Source organism: Dermacentor variabilis, chromosome 1, assembly GCF_050947875.1.
Source record: "Dermacentor variabilis isolate Ectoservices chromosome 1, ASM5094787v1, whole genome shotgun sequence".
In the NCBI taxonomy this organism is placed as follows: domain Eukaryota; kingdom Metazoa; phylum Arthropoda; class Arachnida; order Ixodida; family Ixodidae; genus Dermacentor; species Dermacentor variabilis.
This window is the reverse complement of record NC_134568.1, coordinates 112,542,923-112,558,632: the sequence shown is the minus strand read 5'-3', so window position 1 is coordinate 112,558,632 and position 15,710 is coordinate 112,542,923. Positions and strand designations below refer to the sequence as shown.

The 15,710-nt window shown below is 43.9% G+C and overlaps 1 protein-coding gene across 20 annotated transcripts in view; it reads right to left on the bottom strand.

Annotated features, from left to right (window-relative positions):
- Positions 1–15,710, bottom strand: part of CaMKII (Calcium/calmodulin-dependent protein kinase II) — a 284,190-nt gene that overhangs the window by 59,952 nt on the left and 208,528 nt on the right. For 14 of the 20 annotated variants that reach the window (XM_075693250.1, XM_075693266.1, XM_075693225.1 and 11 more), the window contains exons 10-13: positions 14,576–14,698; positions 14,405–14,488; positions 7,068–7,110; positions 6,100–6,123 (exon numbers count right to left, since the gene is read on the bottom strand). In XM_075693250.1, the coding sequence (XP_075549365.1) occupies positions 6,100–6,123; positions 7,068–7,110; positions 14,405–14,488; positions 14,576–14,698 (274 nt within the window). The remainder of the gene's footprint in view (positions 1–6,099; positions 6,124–7,067; positions 7,111–14,404; positions 14,489–14,575; positions 14,699–15,710) is intronic. The other 6 variants (XM_075693241.1, XM_075693384.1, XM_075693285.1 and 3 more) reach the window with 1 other exon arrangement.

The window sequence follows — 15,710 nt, the reverse complement described above, 5'->3', positions numbered from 1 at the left end:
TACGTAGTCTTCAATGTTTTTTGAGCACATATTTCAGCTCCTGCTCCTAAAAAGAGAAGGCAGTTATGCAGCATAATAATGGTACATAGCCTTCAATGTTTTTTTCTTTCTGAAATGTCAATCAAATAGCTGCGCAGATACTACTATTCGGAGGGAAGGAAGACTCTATGTATTAGACGTAAGTAGTCATCAAACATGGAGTGATAAAAAGAGGCATGAACAGTGCAAATCAGTGAATGTCAAGCACAGCTTCCTCCACATTACGTGTATATCACTCATTCAGTGAAAAAAGAGGCTAGCAGGATGGCAACCAATGATGTTCTATTTTATTAAACTAATTTAGGGGTCAGTCATTTGTGGGTGAGACAGTGCAACTGCTGGAGGGACACATCTGTGTCCCCCATGTATGACACCACTGGGCAAAGCTGCACCAGTGTGCATTAACTGGTCTGAAGTTATTTGCATCCAGATAGGACATAAGCCATCAAAAGTGGATGCCAGTTGTAGTAAAGTCACAGTTAACTTGCAAATTCGTAGGAAAATACTACATGTGCAACACGTCATTTCTTGATTGCAGCTTAAATTCTGGGGTTTTACATACCAAAACCACAATATGATTATGAGGCATGCTGTAGTGGGGGGCACGGGATAATTTCAGCCACCCGAGGTTCCATAACATGCACCCAATGCATGGTACATAAGCCTTTAATTCCCCCCCACTTCCCCCCACCCTATTGAAATGTGGCTGCATTGGCCGGGATTTGATCCCATGAGCTTGTGCTTAGCAGCACAGCGCCAAAGCCACTAAGCAACCACAGCAGGTAGTTGGCTGCACCTTGTGGCACAATTAAACATTGCAAAATATACTAACTGTCCCAGGAATGCTGACACTACAGAGCATTATAAAAGCAGGAAGACAGCCATGGTTGCTGTACCAGCTTGGTTACCAACAAGTGTCAAAAGAGCAAGGGCAAGCTTCCAGCTCGCCCTCTCTAGATCAAAATCCACAAGTATCGGCAATGGTAGCAACATGATAGCATGAAGCTGCTACTCCAATCATTCATGGCAGCATAGGTTTAAAGGGGCCCTGAAACACTTTTGGACATAGTAAGAAAACGTTGCCGATCTGTCGTAGAGGTTCCTGTGAAGATGTGAACCAAATATAGTTAAACCTCAATATAGCGAACTTCAATATAATGAAACTCATGATATAACGAAGTATTTAACTTTTCCTAAGCTCTTGTCCATAGAACACTATGTAATTAGAACCTCAATATAACAAAGTGTATTTGTATGCAATTTCAATATAACGAAACTCCACTTCCGCAGCAAAAGAATGCCGACAATAAATGTAAACTTCCGCGGACGCAGACGGTCAAATGATTGAATTACAAGAGGCTGTTTGCAAATGCACCTCTCAAATCACACACGGCGGGACAAGAGTGGACCGCGGAAGTGAAGCCGCATCATGTTCCATGTGAAGTCCAAGTCCGATAAGATATTATCCCCCCCCCCCCGCACTTTGTGCTTTAGGTGCAAGTGCGCGAGAGTGAGAAAGAAAGATGGTTGCTTTACGCACGAGTGCCGCCTCCCCACGCAAGCAAAAGGAAAGAGGGGCAGGGGAGCTCGCTAGTGGTAACACAATCAAGTGCGCGCAAAGGTACGAGGGGGGGGGGGGGGGGGGGTAAGTTGGCGCGATTTGTGGTGCGCTTCTTGGCTGTGGTTGCGCATGGCTGTGAGCGCAGCTGAGCGCATGCGCAGCCACGCACCCTACCTTAGAGGTAATCTTCCGCATATGCAGAGTGGGCGTGCAGGGGTGGTGTGGCATCATGTAAGCTGTCTTCCCGCGCACTTAGTATTAAAGGTTGCGTCATCTAGAGTTTTGGTGACCCGTTGGAGCGAGGGGCAGACAAGGCATTCACTCCCCGCTGCCAGCTCTTTTCATTATAGCATCGCCCGTACTGGGACAACGCTATCAGCCACGGGGGGACGGAGTGCAAGCGGAAACATGGCTGGCTTCACTTAATTCATATCGCCTATGTGTAGATATCGTCGACGTGGCATGAAATCGGATCAATTCGTCGCCGACTCCCAAATTCATCAAAATGATTTGGTTTCTCATTAAAATTTGCTTTTTTCTATTGCCCAATAATACGTAAAATTCTGCGGCCCCTTTTCATGTAAGACAAATCAATCGGCAACTGTACTTGTTTGCATAAAAGGTCGAATTTCAATAGAAAGAAATTTTGATATAACAAAGCAAATTGCTGATTTTACCTACTTCAATATATTGAGGTTTAACTATATTACTGAACTGCATGCAGCAAGGAATTCAGAACCTCGTGTCAAAAACAGCAATACATCATTTGCTCTCTCTTTTGCAATGTCATCATGCTGCGTCATCGCAAGCAGTTGGACCCACCAACACTAGTGGCCGAGTTTATGATCACAAGAGCATTCTCAGTTATACATAATTGCTAACTTTGAGCTAAATAAATTTAATATATGTACGTCTGCCGAGGCAGTCACAGGGTGCCGTGACGAATCCTTTCACTGCCACGACACTCAACTTTTGGCCGGGGCTTTGCCCTCTTGGCTTCTCGATCTCCACTTTATAGCTTCCAGTGCACTAGTGGAGACGAAAAGAGAGATAACCAAGTATCGGTACACCACATGGTGTTGAACACCACAACACCACATGGTGTTGAAGGATTAGAAAAATATTTACAGCGTGAGGTTCGTGAGAATATGTCTTCTAATAGTGAGGCCATTCTATGATCAGTTAGAAAAGTGTTTCAGTACCCCTTTCAGAACTTTTTGACAAGCATGTTAGAAATTTTGAATGGTATGTCATTATAGCATGATTTCTCTGAGGTGACTACAGCCATGTTGCCAGATATTTGAAGGCCTCAAAACTTTTAATTAAAAAAAATAATTACAGTCGACTCCCGTTAATACGAAGTTCACGGGGACCGCAAAAAACTTCTAATTAAACGAACTTCCAATTAAGCACAAAACACAAAAAACAGCACTTTATTTGTGGCGAAATCGAGTATTTTCTCTAAGAAAAATATTCGGTCATCTTGCTTTGCTTCTTCTTGCCAAATCGCGCTGCTGAAAGCAAGTTCTGCAGGCTGTAGATGTGGCGGAACGCTTCTTCCGCGTTACCTTCAGCGGCAAAGAAGCGCTCCGCGAGAGCAAGACCCGCAACTACATCGGCAGCCTTAGGTTGCGGCTCGCCTTCAACGTCATCGTCACTTTCCTGGGTCGCTTCCTGGGGCCGAGTAATCTCTACAATTTCGCTATCCGTCAGCGCACCGCACGTTTCGACCGCCTTGTCTACGGCGACGTAATCTTCAAAATTGACGTCCCCGAATGCATCACCAAAATCAGTGCCGTCAAGCTCGCTTGTTGACGCTTTCTCCGCTGAAATTTCAGAGGCATCCTCCGAAGAAGCTGCCACAAAACCGCAAGCCCTGAAGCAGTTTGCGATTGTTTCTTGCTTCACACGATCCCATGCTCGCGCTAACATGTGGATAGCACTAAGCAGGCTCACCTCGTACTTTGTGGAGCTATCCATACACAAAATCATGCGCTCGAGGAGGTGCCGCCTGTACAGGACTTTAACATTCTTGATGATGCCTTGGTCCATTGGCTGCAAAATAGCCGTTGTGTTTGCAGGCAAAAATGCGAGGCATATTGCACTCAAGGCTGGCACATTCACGTGAGCACTGCAGTGATCGACAAGGAACAACACCTTGCGGTTCGAAGCAGCAAACTTGCGGTCCAATTTGCTTATCCAGCTCTTAAAGATTTCGGCCTTCATCCACGCTTTTTTGTTCGCCTCATAGTCCACAGGCAGCGTCTTCATGCCTTTAAAACATCTCGGCTTCGCGGCTTTCCCGATCACAAGTAAGCGACATCGTTCCGTGCCAGTCATGTTTGCCGCGATCAGCACCGACACTCTCTCCTTACTGCGTTTGCCCCCAGCACAGTCGTCGTCCTTGAATGTCAGGGTCTTCTCTGGTAGAAGCCGATAGAAGAGTGCAGTCTCATCTGCATTGAAGATGTCTTCCGGTCTGTATTCGGCGAGATATTCGCGCAGCTTTCCGTCCTTCCACGTGGCGCATGTTTCCTCGTTAACGGACGCCTTTTCACCACACACGCTCTTGAAAACCAGGTCATGGCGATCTTTAAAGCGCGTCAGCCATCCATCTGACGAAACGAAGTCATCGATCCCCAACATAGCTGCAAGCGTTCGGGCTTTCATCGCAACGATGTCTCCGCTGAGAGGAAGTTTGTTGCTCCTGGCCTCCCTAATCCAAACCAGCAGAGCCTTCTCCAACTCTAGGTAAGCGCCGGTGCACATTCGCTTCCGAGAAGTCTTGAACTTGTCGTTCTCAAATGCATCCATTATTGTGCGCTTGTTCTTGATGTAGTTTGAGAGCGTGTTCGGCTTGATCCAGTACTTCCACGCTATGTCTTGTTTGGCGGCCCCTCCCTTCTCAACTTCCTTCAAAACCTCGACTTTCGTTGCCAGGTCGAGCGTGCGATAAGAGCCACGGTTTGCCATGGCTATAAACTGTGCGACTAGGTACAGTCAATTCCGAATCACCCGTGGAACAACCTAGCCTACGAGCTACCCGCACAAAGGCGCTCGACCAACACACGCCTCGACATACGCTGCGCACGCTGCAAGACTAATCTCGCACAATCTCGCCACTGCCAGTATGCAGCGCTGCGTGCACCTATGGCACCCGCGTGGCCTCCACGATCGGCTCCGGCCACGCGCGGCAGCCGCGCGTGGCCTCCGGCGAGAGCCGCTTCGCCTCCCGCCGGAGTTGATCGCAGAGGCCACGGCAGCCGTAGCAATGAATAATCGCGCCGCTCCAAGAAGGATGGCGTTGCGGGCGGCTGCGGTGGCGATGACACCAACGCGGAGCACGGAACTGTTGCAACACTTGAAAAATTGCACATTCTACCAAAGAATGACGGTCACCTCGAGGATCCCGGCTGAAAATTAACTTCCAATTAAACAATATTACTGGATGAGCACTTCGAATTATCGAGCGATTTCTTCTATAGGATTACATGCAAAACTGACGGGACCAGCACTTCACTTCTAACTAACCGAAAATTCCAATTAAGCGGCTTCAAATTATCGGGAGTCGACTGTAACAGAATGTGCAAGTTAATGGTTTATCTCTGCAAAACAGGCTCCTTATCTCATATGTGTACCCCTGCACATTGTTATGCGACATATGAGCATTGGATGGTACACATTTTGTAAAGTCTATGCAAACACACACACGCAAAAAAATATAGCAGCTCTAATGACATTCACAATTCAGTGGCTCCTGTCTTGAAGAAAAAGAAAGTGAACAAAACTTTGGAGATGTTTAGAATCACACAGCAAACAATAAAAGCTGCTTGTTCATAAGCACTGTGTACACTATGGTGCAGGTGTTGACTATGCCTTATTTCTAGTGGTTCAGAGCCCTTTAAAATGAAACAGGAAAGGTGATGAAACTTTTCCAGATAATGTCCCCAGAAGGCAAATGCATGCTCCAGGCAATGACAGCAAGCAAGCAGGCTTGTAGCAGACACGTGCTGCAGCATGAAAGGGACCGCAGTGCCACAGGAGAGAGCTGTAGCCGCAAGGGGAGCATGAGGCCTGTAGCTGTCCTGCTTTTCAAAAAACTGTCCCTGGCACTGACAAAAATGTGGCTAGTAAAGCTTGGTTCATGAGGCAAAAAATTAAAATGGATGCTCAACACACAACCAAGATTAAAACTGCTGCTAAACTGTCAAATAGCCTCTCTTTGTCCAACAAAAGTTTTCCAATAAAACGAGGTTTGACAGGTATAGAATGCTACCTTCAATGTAAAGAATGGTAGTTACCAAAGCAGGGCTTATACAATGTAAATTTAGCACACGTCAGCATAACAAACTCAGTTTCAAACAATGCTTCTTCTTAGGGTGAGTAATATGTACTGAGTCAACACATCTGTTCCCAAAACAATTTGCATTTCTATTTTTTTAGCAATTTTTCCTTTTTACAAGTACGAAGAAGCTACAAGATGAAATGAGAGTTTTTACCTGTGTTGGGAGTAGTAACATGACCTGCAGGTAAAGCATGAAAAGCGTAAACAAGGATAATAAAAAGTATGCTTAAAACCATGAATTGAGACGATTCTTTCTTGGTCTTCTTTTTACTATACGCAAAAAGCACTTGTTGCAAAAAATGGGGGGAGGGGGCAGGCACATGCGTAAGATTGATCCTAAATAAAAAAAAAATTCAATCTTGAAGGTAGGAAAAAGTGCTTTAAGAAGGTATAAACACAGAAGCGTCAAAGCCCTAAAGAAAAAGCACAGTATAGAACAGACAGTAAATTGGGAAAAGAGGCAAACAAGAAAAAGCCTATTTAGATCTATGAAAAAGTGAAAAATGAAAAAACATGTCTGTCTTTGACCTCTGACACTGTCTGTGACCCCATGTTACTAGAAAGGAACAAAAACAAAAGATCAAATGCAACAGCTTACATAGTAAGTGTAACACACATACACTGATAACCATGCAGTGTTTGCACACAAACAGATGCTAGCAGAAATTTCTCAAGCACAGCAATATTTCATTCCTCATAGACAAAACTAGTGCGTCTCAACCTTGGTTTAATAAGCTCCTCCTCCTAATTTTCCTGCTTGGTTGCCTGCAATTTTCCTGTGCCCTTCAATACAACTGTAAGCAGATATACTATGAAGCAACACAAAATGCAAGCTCAGTAAGCCAATACATTAGCTGCTGGCTTCAAAAGCACACACATACATCTACACACATACATACACGCACACACCAAATTAAGGCCGGAGTACTTTGAAAGGACAGGACATGGCAAAAAACAAACAAACAAAAACAAAATCTGGGCGTGAAACAGCACACAGTTTCTCTGAAAACCCAGTTTCAGGCACGACTAAATAATTAGAAAATTTTGACTCCACTTGTTCAATGCTCCCCACCTCACTTGCACAAGCAGTTTCTGTCCTTGTCTCCTGTTAGAGGCACTTACTTGAGAAGTTGCGAGTAGCCAGCATGGTTGTTAAGATTGCTCCCTAAAAAAAGGATATCATAAATGAAGTTGTGGTGAGAAAACATAGCTACACACATTTTACCAATGACAACTACAAACACTGAAAAGGAATATTTCACGACGTAAAATACGGAGTACTACACTTATGTTAAGGGAGTACTGACAAAATTTTTCTCTCTTGTTGCTTTTAATGGGTAGCTGTCAATACAATAAGTTTTATATGGGGAGCCTCAATTCTTTGAGAGTGCAATAAATGATTAACTAAACACAGCACAGCTTCAAACATGAAACAGGAAGTAGGTTAGATGACAGAAATTGGAAGTAGTGGTCACATGGTGCCACACACCATTGATGTGTGCACCTACGCTGTCAATGTGACACCAAAAGCAGAATGCGTGCAGTGTTCAGCAGGATATGAGGGGCTAGAAAGTGTGAGTATTGCTCTGCCTTCTAAACCATTCCTCTGCATGTGTTCAAATAAATATAATACAAAATATGACAGAAAATACAAGACATTGTAACAGTGAGGGGTGCTTATGAAATGACAACTGCTCTGTATGCACAGACTTTTCGAAAACACAGAAAGCATTTCCCTTCATTACGCATTAAAAACATTTTTACAACGCCCTGCTCCCCAGGTCATTCTAGGTTGATTGGGTAGTACGACCTTCAGTACAGTTGCATTTTTACAAGGTAATATTGACTAATACGCTGTTTAGATTGTACCGCATAAAAAACATTAACTACCTAGTATCTTTTCATCAAAGTTATGTAGCTGTCCACAGTTGCCTCATATTTATTACTTGGTGGCCACAGCCATAAATGCATGTAACCAGAAACTCATGTGGTTAACCTCCCTGCCTTTCCTATCTCTCTCTGTGACCATAGATGTGCCCACTATATATTAAATGAACGCTTGAGCTCACACTGACGAGCGAAGGTGACTGTGCTCCCTGTTGAAGAGCAAGGCACTCTGGTTTTCTTAATGCAATTAGCATTCTTTGCCTACTTCAGGCGTCTTGAGCCTGTCTATCTATCAGCAAGTCTTTGCACCAATATTTTATTAGCCAAAATAACGTACACACATGTAATTACAAATATGCGTGCCATTCTATGTACCTTACACTACTCTTCCACTAAGTCCCCATACCGGTTCAGACATTTGTCCCATCGCAGCACTAAATTTGAGATGACCCTGCAGTAGAATTAGTCTGGTTGACTGTGACTGTCGTGCAAGTCTTCACAGCCTTTTGCAAGCTCACAACCCCACCACCTCACACTTCTCAAAGCGAGACACCTTTCCCCATATGTGGGCTGCATTTCCCTGTGGATTTCGATGGGCGTTTGTCCCTTGCTCCATAAAAAACGAATCACACTTCGTTGCTCATACGCCATGGACATGTTAAGCACAACCGCCATCTTCAACAACTGATAGCAGCGCCATGCGTGCCATGTGGCTACCGGCAGATAAGGCCGGGCTGGTCCAAGGTCTACAGCTGGGAATAAATATGTTGACTTCGCATTTACAGCCGTAATTTGGCTAAAAACAAAATAGGGGCAAATTTTTCTGATTTACCCTCGTATTTAGTATCTAACCTCTTATGCCAACCCAGTGGACCAAGTTGTCTAATAGCTTGAGCCACAAGGTATTGTACTCATGGTTGTGATGCCATCGTGGTCGTTGCATCGTCGTCATTCCAGCTCCATCTGGCTCTCGTCCTGCTGTCATCGTCAAGCTCTCTATGCTGATCCAGTGGGCCAAATTATCTAATAGCTCGGGTCACTAGGCGTGGGCTCACAGTTGTGATGCCATCGTGGTCGCTGCATCATTGTCATTCCAACTTTGCGATCCAACTCTCGTCATGTCATCATCATCCCGCCATGACTGCCATACAGTCATTATGCATTCATTGTCATACCGCTGTCATGGTGCCGCTGTGGTAATTCCATTGTTGTCACTTCAGCTTCGTCACACTGTTGTCGTCACACCATCGTCGCCATAAGGCTCCACAACACAGTCGTCGTCCCGCCATAGTCGTGATACACTCCATCATCGCAACATCCTCATACCATTGTCATGCCATCATTGTCATTGCATCGTCGACATACAGTCATCGTCATGCATTCGTTGTCATACCATCGTCGTGATGCCATCGCAGTGGTCGTCATGCCCTTATCAACACAGAGTTGTTGTCATGCCATTGTTATTTTGCTATCATCGTCATGCTGTTGTTTTACTGTCATCAATTTAGTAACGTCGTACCGCCTTCGACCTTCCATCGACGTCAACCATCCTTCATCATTCTATCATAATCAGGCTACCGTCTTTCAATCATGATTATGCCATCGTTATCATGCCATCGTCATGATTGCATTGTTGCCAGGCAGCTGCTACCATGCACCCATTATCATACCGTCATCGTCATGCCATCATGGCCATGCCATCACTCAAGCCTCATCACCCACCTCTCATCATGCTGTGTCATCCAGCCATCAATGTCTAGAGGATTCATGATATACAGTCGATCCCATATATATCGAACTTGAAGGGGATCGCGAAATAGTTCGATATATCGATAATTCGAAATATAAAATATGCATGTCAAAAGCTTGTCTAACAACTCCACACACTCAAGGCAATTTCCTGACGTCGTGACTAACAGGAACTTACCGATCTGTGCCTCCAAGGCACGTAAAAAAACAAAAACACAGCACGATGACCAGAGCACTTTATTTCGGAAGAACAAAATCTGTGACCTTTGCTTGCTTTTTCTTCTGCACCATCCATTGTGCCACAACAGCGGCGAATGATGCTGAAAGCTGATGCAAGTTCAGCTGCAGTGCATGGTGGTTGGTCCTCTTCGTCGGAACCTTCGCCGCTGCTCGTGTCTGCGTCCTCGTCACCCATGATGTCAGCCACAATCTCCGCATCAGCGCGATCCGCTACAGCTTGCACGCCGACGTCAGCGCTGACAAAATCACGCACTGTAACGCCGCCTGGGAATGCCGAGAGCTCATGAAATTCGCTGTCCAGGCATCCAGCGTCATCGCCTTCACTGTCAAAACATCCGTCGTCTGCAGCTACCACAAAGCCTGCTTTGCGGAAGCAGTTCCCAATTGTGCTTTTCTTCACATTGTTCCAAGCACCAGCCAGCATTTGAATGGCTCCGAGGAGGTCCACCTTGAGTTCGATTCCTAATCGAAGGTTGATTAAGTGCCTCTGCACCAGTCGTCGTCTGTACCCAACCTTAAACGTTTTCACAATGCCTTGGTCGAGAGGCTGAAGTTTTGCACTGCCTTCAGCTTAACATCGGCTTTGTTCTTGAGGATCGTACTCAGGGTGTTGCAAAGAATTCCGAACGCCACGGCGACCGACGACTTTTTCTCACCAGCCTCCACCTGTCGAATGATGTCCGCCTTTGTTGAAAAATCCAAATTCGTGCGTTTTTTCGAGGTCATGGCTCCAGAACGTGCCAAAAGCGGAAAGAAAAACACACTGCACCACACAAGTCTCAAGCCTTCGCGTTAGCCTCGTGAATAAAAGGAACAAAGCGAATCGAAAGATGCACCGCTCCGCGTCTCTGCACTACCACAAGCCCAAGCTGCACTGACCTCATTCATCTCGCTGCGCCAGCGGTGTCAGCCAACCAAAACACAGGAAATGGGCGCCTGCGGTCAGCGTGGTTTCTCCCTCCCGCTTCCCTTTCACACCCAATTGCACTCCAAGTGCTCCTCGTCACGTGCCTTTTACCCACATGCCCCTTTCTCAGAGTGCGGGGTGGCGCACGTGAGACGGCGGGAACATCACGAGACTTTCGTGAGGAGAAGCGCATTTGTGGGGGTGGGATGCAATGGGAGAAGTGCACTTGCAGGGGTGGTGTATGGTGGGAGAAGTGCACTTGCCATGGCGAAGCTCAGCACTGAGTTCGATACATCAAATGCCGGTGCACGGGAGTTCTATATACGCAAACAATAGCACTATACTTTTGCATGGGATTACCAAGGGGATTTTTCAACTGTTCTATATAGGCAATAATTCGATATATCCGGGATCGAATGTAGTTGTCATCAGGCCATTGTTTTCATATACCCGTCATCATCTCACTGTCCTCATACCAATATCATGCCATATTCTTCACTGCGTCATTGTCATACAGTCATCGCTATGCATTCGTTGTCATACCGTCAACGTGATGCCATCACAGTTGTTCCATTGTCATCATTCTAACTTCGTCCTGCCATTGTTGTCCCACAGTTGTTGTCATACCATTGCCATCACGCTGTCATCTTCCCGCTGTTGTTTTACCATTGTTGTCATTCCATTTTTGTCATGCCATCGCCGTCATACTGCTTTTCTCAATCCATGTGCCCCATATCCTTTTTCGCAATTCTATCGTAATCATGCTGTCATCCTTCAATCACGATTATGCCACCAATGTCATTTGCACCATTGTCAGACAGTTACTATCATGCACCCATTGTCATAGTGTCACCGTGCTGCCATCGTGGTCGTGCCATTGTCTTCCAGCTTTGTAAATGGTTATCGTCATATGGTCGTCGTCATGCCAGCGTCGTACACATTGTCATTTTAATTTGTCGTCATGTCGTCTTCGTCCTGCTTACATTGTTATACTACCATCAATGTTATACTACCTGTTATACAATGTTATACTGTTACAATGTTATACTACCATCAATTAAGAATTGTCTTCTGATTGTCATCATGCCATCGTCATCATACTGCCTTTGTCAATCCAACAACATAATTTTTTCTTCGGCGTTGCATATTAGATAAACATTACCAGAATTAGGTTGCCCCACCACATTGCTCGAATGCTAATCACATTACCTTCGACAGTCATCATAAGATGAGTTCTGCTGTAATTTATAAGGTGAAAGCCTTAAGTGGCTCATACCCCCAATGGCCTTGAAAAAAAAACATTGTCCAGTTCAATGGTACAAAAACTATCATCATCAACAATGGCTCATATCCCTGAAGCATGCAAAAAATGCAATGGCTCATCCCTCTTGTAATGCAGAGGCTACAAGCACTCATCAGAGTGAAGCGTACAGTGAATACATTCACTGGAATCATGCATACAACGCACAGAAATGTGGCGTCTAGTCGAGTGGTACAAGAAAAACCATGTGACCTTCTGAATGGTTTATACCCCTGTAAGGCTGAGGCTACAAGCGCTCAGTAAAGTGAAGCGAACAGTGCATACATTAATAGAAATCACCCGTACAACACAGAACAGCATACGCTGCAATCCCTTGCTGAGAGGATGCAATGTCAAGTCAAAGAGAAACGTCATTGACTCGAGTATCACCCCGCTATATAAGCACACGAAGCCGCAGCTAAGCATTGAAAACGAGCCAAAGAAACCGAACTGCGAAAGTAGCAATGCGAAGATGCGAGATGGCGCATTACGAAGTGTACAGCAGGCTTTCGCCTTCACTTGTTACAGGAATATAAAATGTTGCCGAAATTTTTTCATGTCAGCTACAGGCTGCACACAGAGAAATTATAAATACTAGTTTCTTACTCTTCAATGGGGTTTAAATATTGCTCAGAAAGTGTCTGCACTTACAAATAGAAGGTATGTACCAAAAGTTCATGCAGTGAGTAAGCAAAAAATGGGAGAAAGTGTAGTGGCACTGCACTCTCTCACTCGAAAGGACCCGGTTGACTTCTATTATGAGCTGGAATGCTGTATGACAAGGCCAAATTTTATGCGTCTGCTCTTTGTGCAAACCATTTTTAGTTTGCCAAAATGGAAATCGACAAACAGACAAAACAAAGCATCAATATCAAACTTCTTGTGAAAGTGGGCAAGAATGGTGTAGAAGTACCTACAGAAAGGTTGCCTTAAAGGAAGAACTGTGTTCAAGTGGGTCCAGTGCTTTCAGGAAGGCTATGAAAACCTCAAGGGTGATGCAAGATCAGGAAACCTCTCCACTTTGTGCAAAGATGAAAACATCGATCGTCTGCGGTCTGTGGTGCTCAGTGACAGCAGAATTGCTATTCTAATTATATCAGAAGCACTTAGTTTGGGAAAATTGCTCGTTAACCAAACTTTTACTGAAAGTTTACAAATTAAACAGGTTTACGACAAAATGGTGCCGAAACTGCCGACTCCTGTGCAAAGGTGACAATAAAAATAATGTTGCAATGATTGGAAAATATCTGACAACCGTGACGAATTCTTGCAAATGGTTGTCACCAGTGCCGAAACTTTGGATTTACGAATACAACATCGAGCTGAAGTCGCAGAGAAAAGAGTGGAGAAAGAAAGATGAGCCAATGTAAAAAAAGAAAAAAAAAACGTGTGAGAAAGCAAGAGCCAAAGTTACATGATCGTGTTTTTTGATTGCCAGAGTATTATGTACAATGAATTCGCACCTGAAGGTCAAACTGCCAATGCGGCTTTCTACACTGACGTCCTGAAGCATCCGAGAGATTGTGTATGCCACATGCAACCAAATTTGTCAAAAGGTGGGTGCTAGATTCTGTACCATGACAATACCTCAGCACACTATATATTGACTGCGCAAGAAATTTTGACATGCAATTCCTTCACTGTCCTGGAACACACTCCCTACTCGCCAAACTTAGCCGCCTTTGACTTTTTTTTTTCACCAAATGCAAACTGGTGCTCCAAGGCATTTCGAGGATGTGACGAGAGTTCAAAAGGAAAGAACATCTCTGCCGAAGCACTTAACAGAGCAGGACTTCCAAGGGTGCTTCTAGCAATAGAAGAAGAGGTGAAACCAGTATATTGTGTCTAATCGAGAATGCTTTGAAGGTGACCACAATGATGAACCTGAAAGTTTGTGAATTGATTTTTTTTAAACCTACTACACAATCTTTTAAGACAGACCTTGTACAATTACAGCAACATAAGTTTCAGCCTTTCCTCACATGTTTGTTGACCTTCAGCACAAATCAAACTTAATATCTGCACAGCCATAAGTAAGTATGTGTTACTATACAACCTTTAAGAAGAATAAAACGAAACATACACACTGTTACAAAAATCCAAGATAAAATTACCTAAATGAAACCTGCTCATTTGATTGCATTATTAGCCCACTTCCATCTGCAGTCAGTTAAAACTTTCTAGAAAACAAAAACAAAAAAGAATGGCGAGACCACAATGGGCTAATAATCTGGTTCAATTGCATGCTAGTTATCTTCACCTATAATGTTAGTCAAAGCAAGAATTCACAGCAGCACAAACTGCTCTCATCAACTGCACTGTCCCTTCTGCATGGTGCTGCTCTTAAGTAAGCAAATGACACCAATCAATGCTTACCTTTAGCTTGCGACGAGCATTGAACTTCTTCAAGCAGTCCACGGTTTCTTGGCGATGTAGTGTAGAGGCGACACGTTCCCGTTGCTGAAAATGAATTGCAGTAGTTAGAATCATGTTGAGCAGTTACATGATGCAAGTTCATTGAGAAACTGCAAAAAGTAAGATACTGACGCAGATCCACGGGTGCTTCAGGGCCTCAGCGGCAGTGATTCGCTTAGCTGGGTTGACCGTCAGCATACTGTTGATGAGATTCTTGGCCTCAGGGGTGACTGTGTCCCATTCTGGAGATGGATACTGCAATAACATAAATAAGAAGTTACATTATTTCTCTAAATATAAAATGACCAAGGACACTACTCAATCCTGAAAATAGCAAAGCTTGAATGAATGCACAACAAAAAGTGTCTTTTAGACATGTTCAGCAGTAATGGTGTGGAGCAATCTATTCCCATAGCAAGTTGCCACTAACAAATTGCCATAAGCAGTGTTGTCAATAGCATTAAAGCTTTTGTTATCAGCTGCACTTATACTTGGTGACGATAAAACTATGAAGAAAAATGGCCGTACTAGCTGGAAAGAGGAAGTATTTTCTTATTTATTTATTTTAGTCTTTTTTTATCTTTTACAGACTGCAGGCAGCACCTAAAGCAAGCTGAAGACAGAGATTTAAGGTTGGCTTGATAATGTGTCTTGCTGTTTACTAGTTCTGGTAAAAATGTCCAAAAGTTCTCCCACTCTGCTACAAACGCTATAAGCCGTCATGTCAAAAACACATGTTCTATTACGAAAATTATTTAATAATGCCAAGCCTGTTCACATAGACTGTGACAGTTTGGAGCAAGTTCAGTGCTTGGGAAGCCGTAACAAAAATATTATAGTGACAGCAGCACTCTAAAAAATTTTTTAATTAACTTAACGTTAACTATGAGACTTTGAGCAAAATAATTGTAACATTTCAAACACAGAATGTGATACTATGATCAGCATTTTAGATAAAATTTAAAGAAAAAAGAAAACAGTGCCAGGCCTCTTTTACAGAAGATGGCAACCCTATTAGCAAATACCCTAATCCACTTTACCTCTTAATGCCTGAATTTATTTTTGCCTAAACAACAACATTTGAAGTGGACTTCAATGTATAATTGGAAGTGGAGCCAGAACATCCTAAATTAGTTTTTATGCTACCTACTCCCCATGGTGAAATTCAAGGCTTGTTACAGAAAACTAAAATGGGTGTCCAGAGCAAAATAATTTTTTCAGGTCGACACATTTCTTCAAGTCCAAGTCCGACACTAAGTCCTTCAAC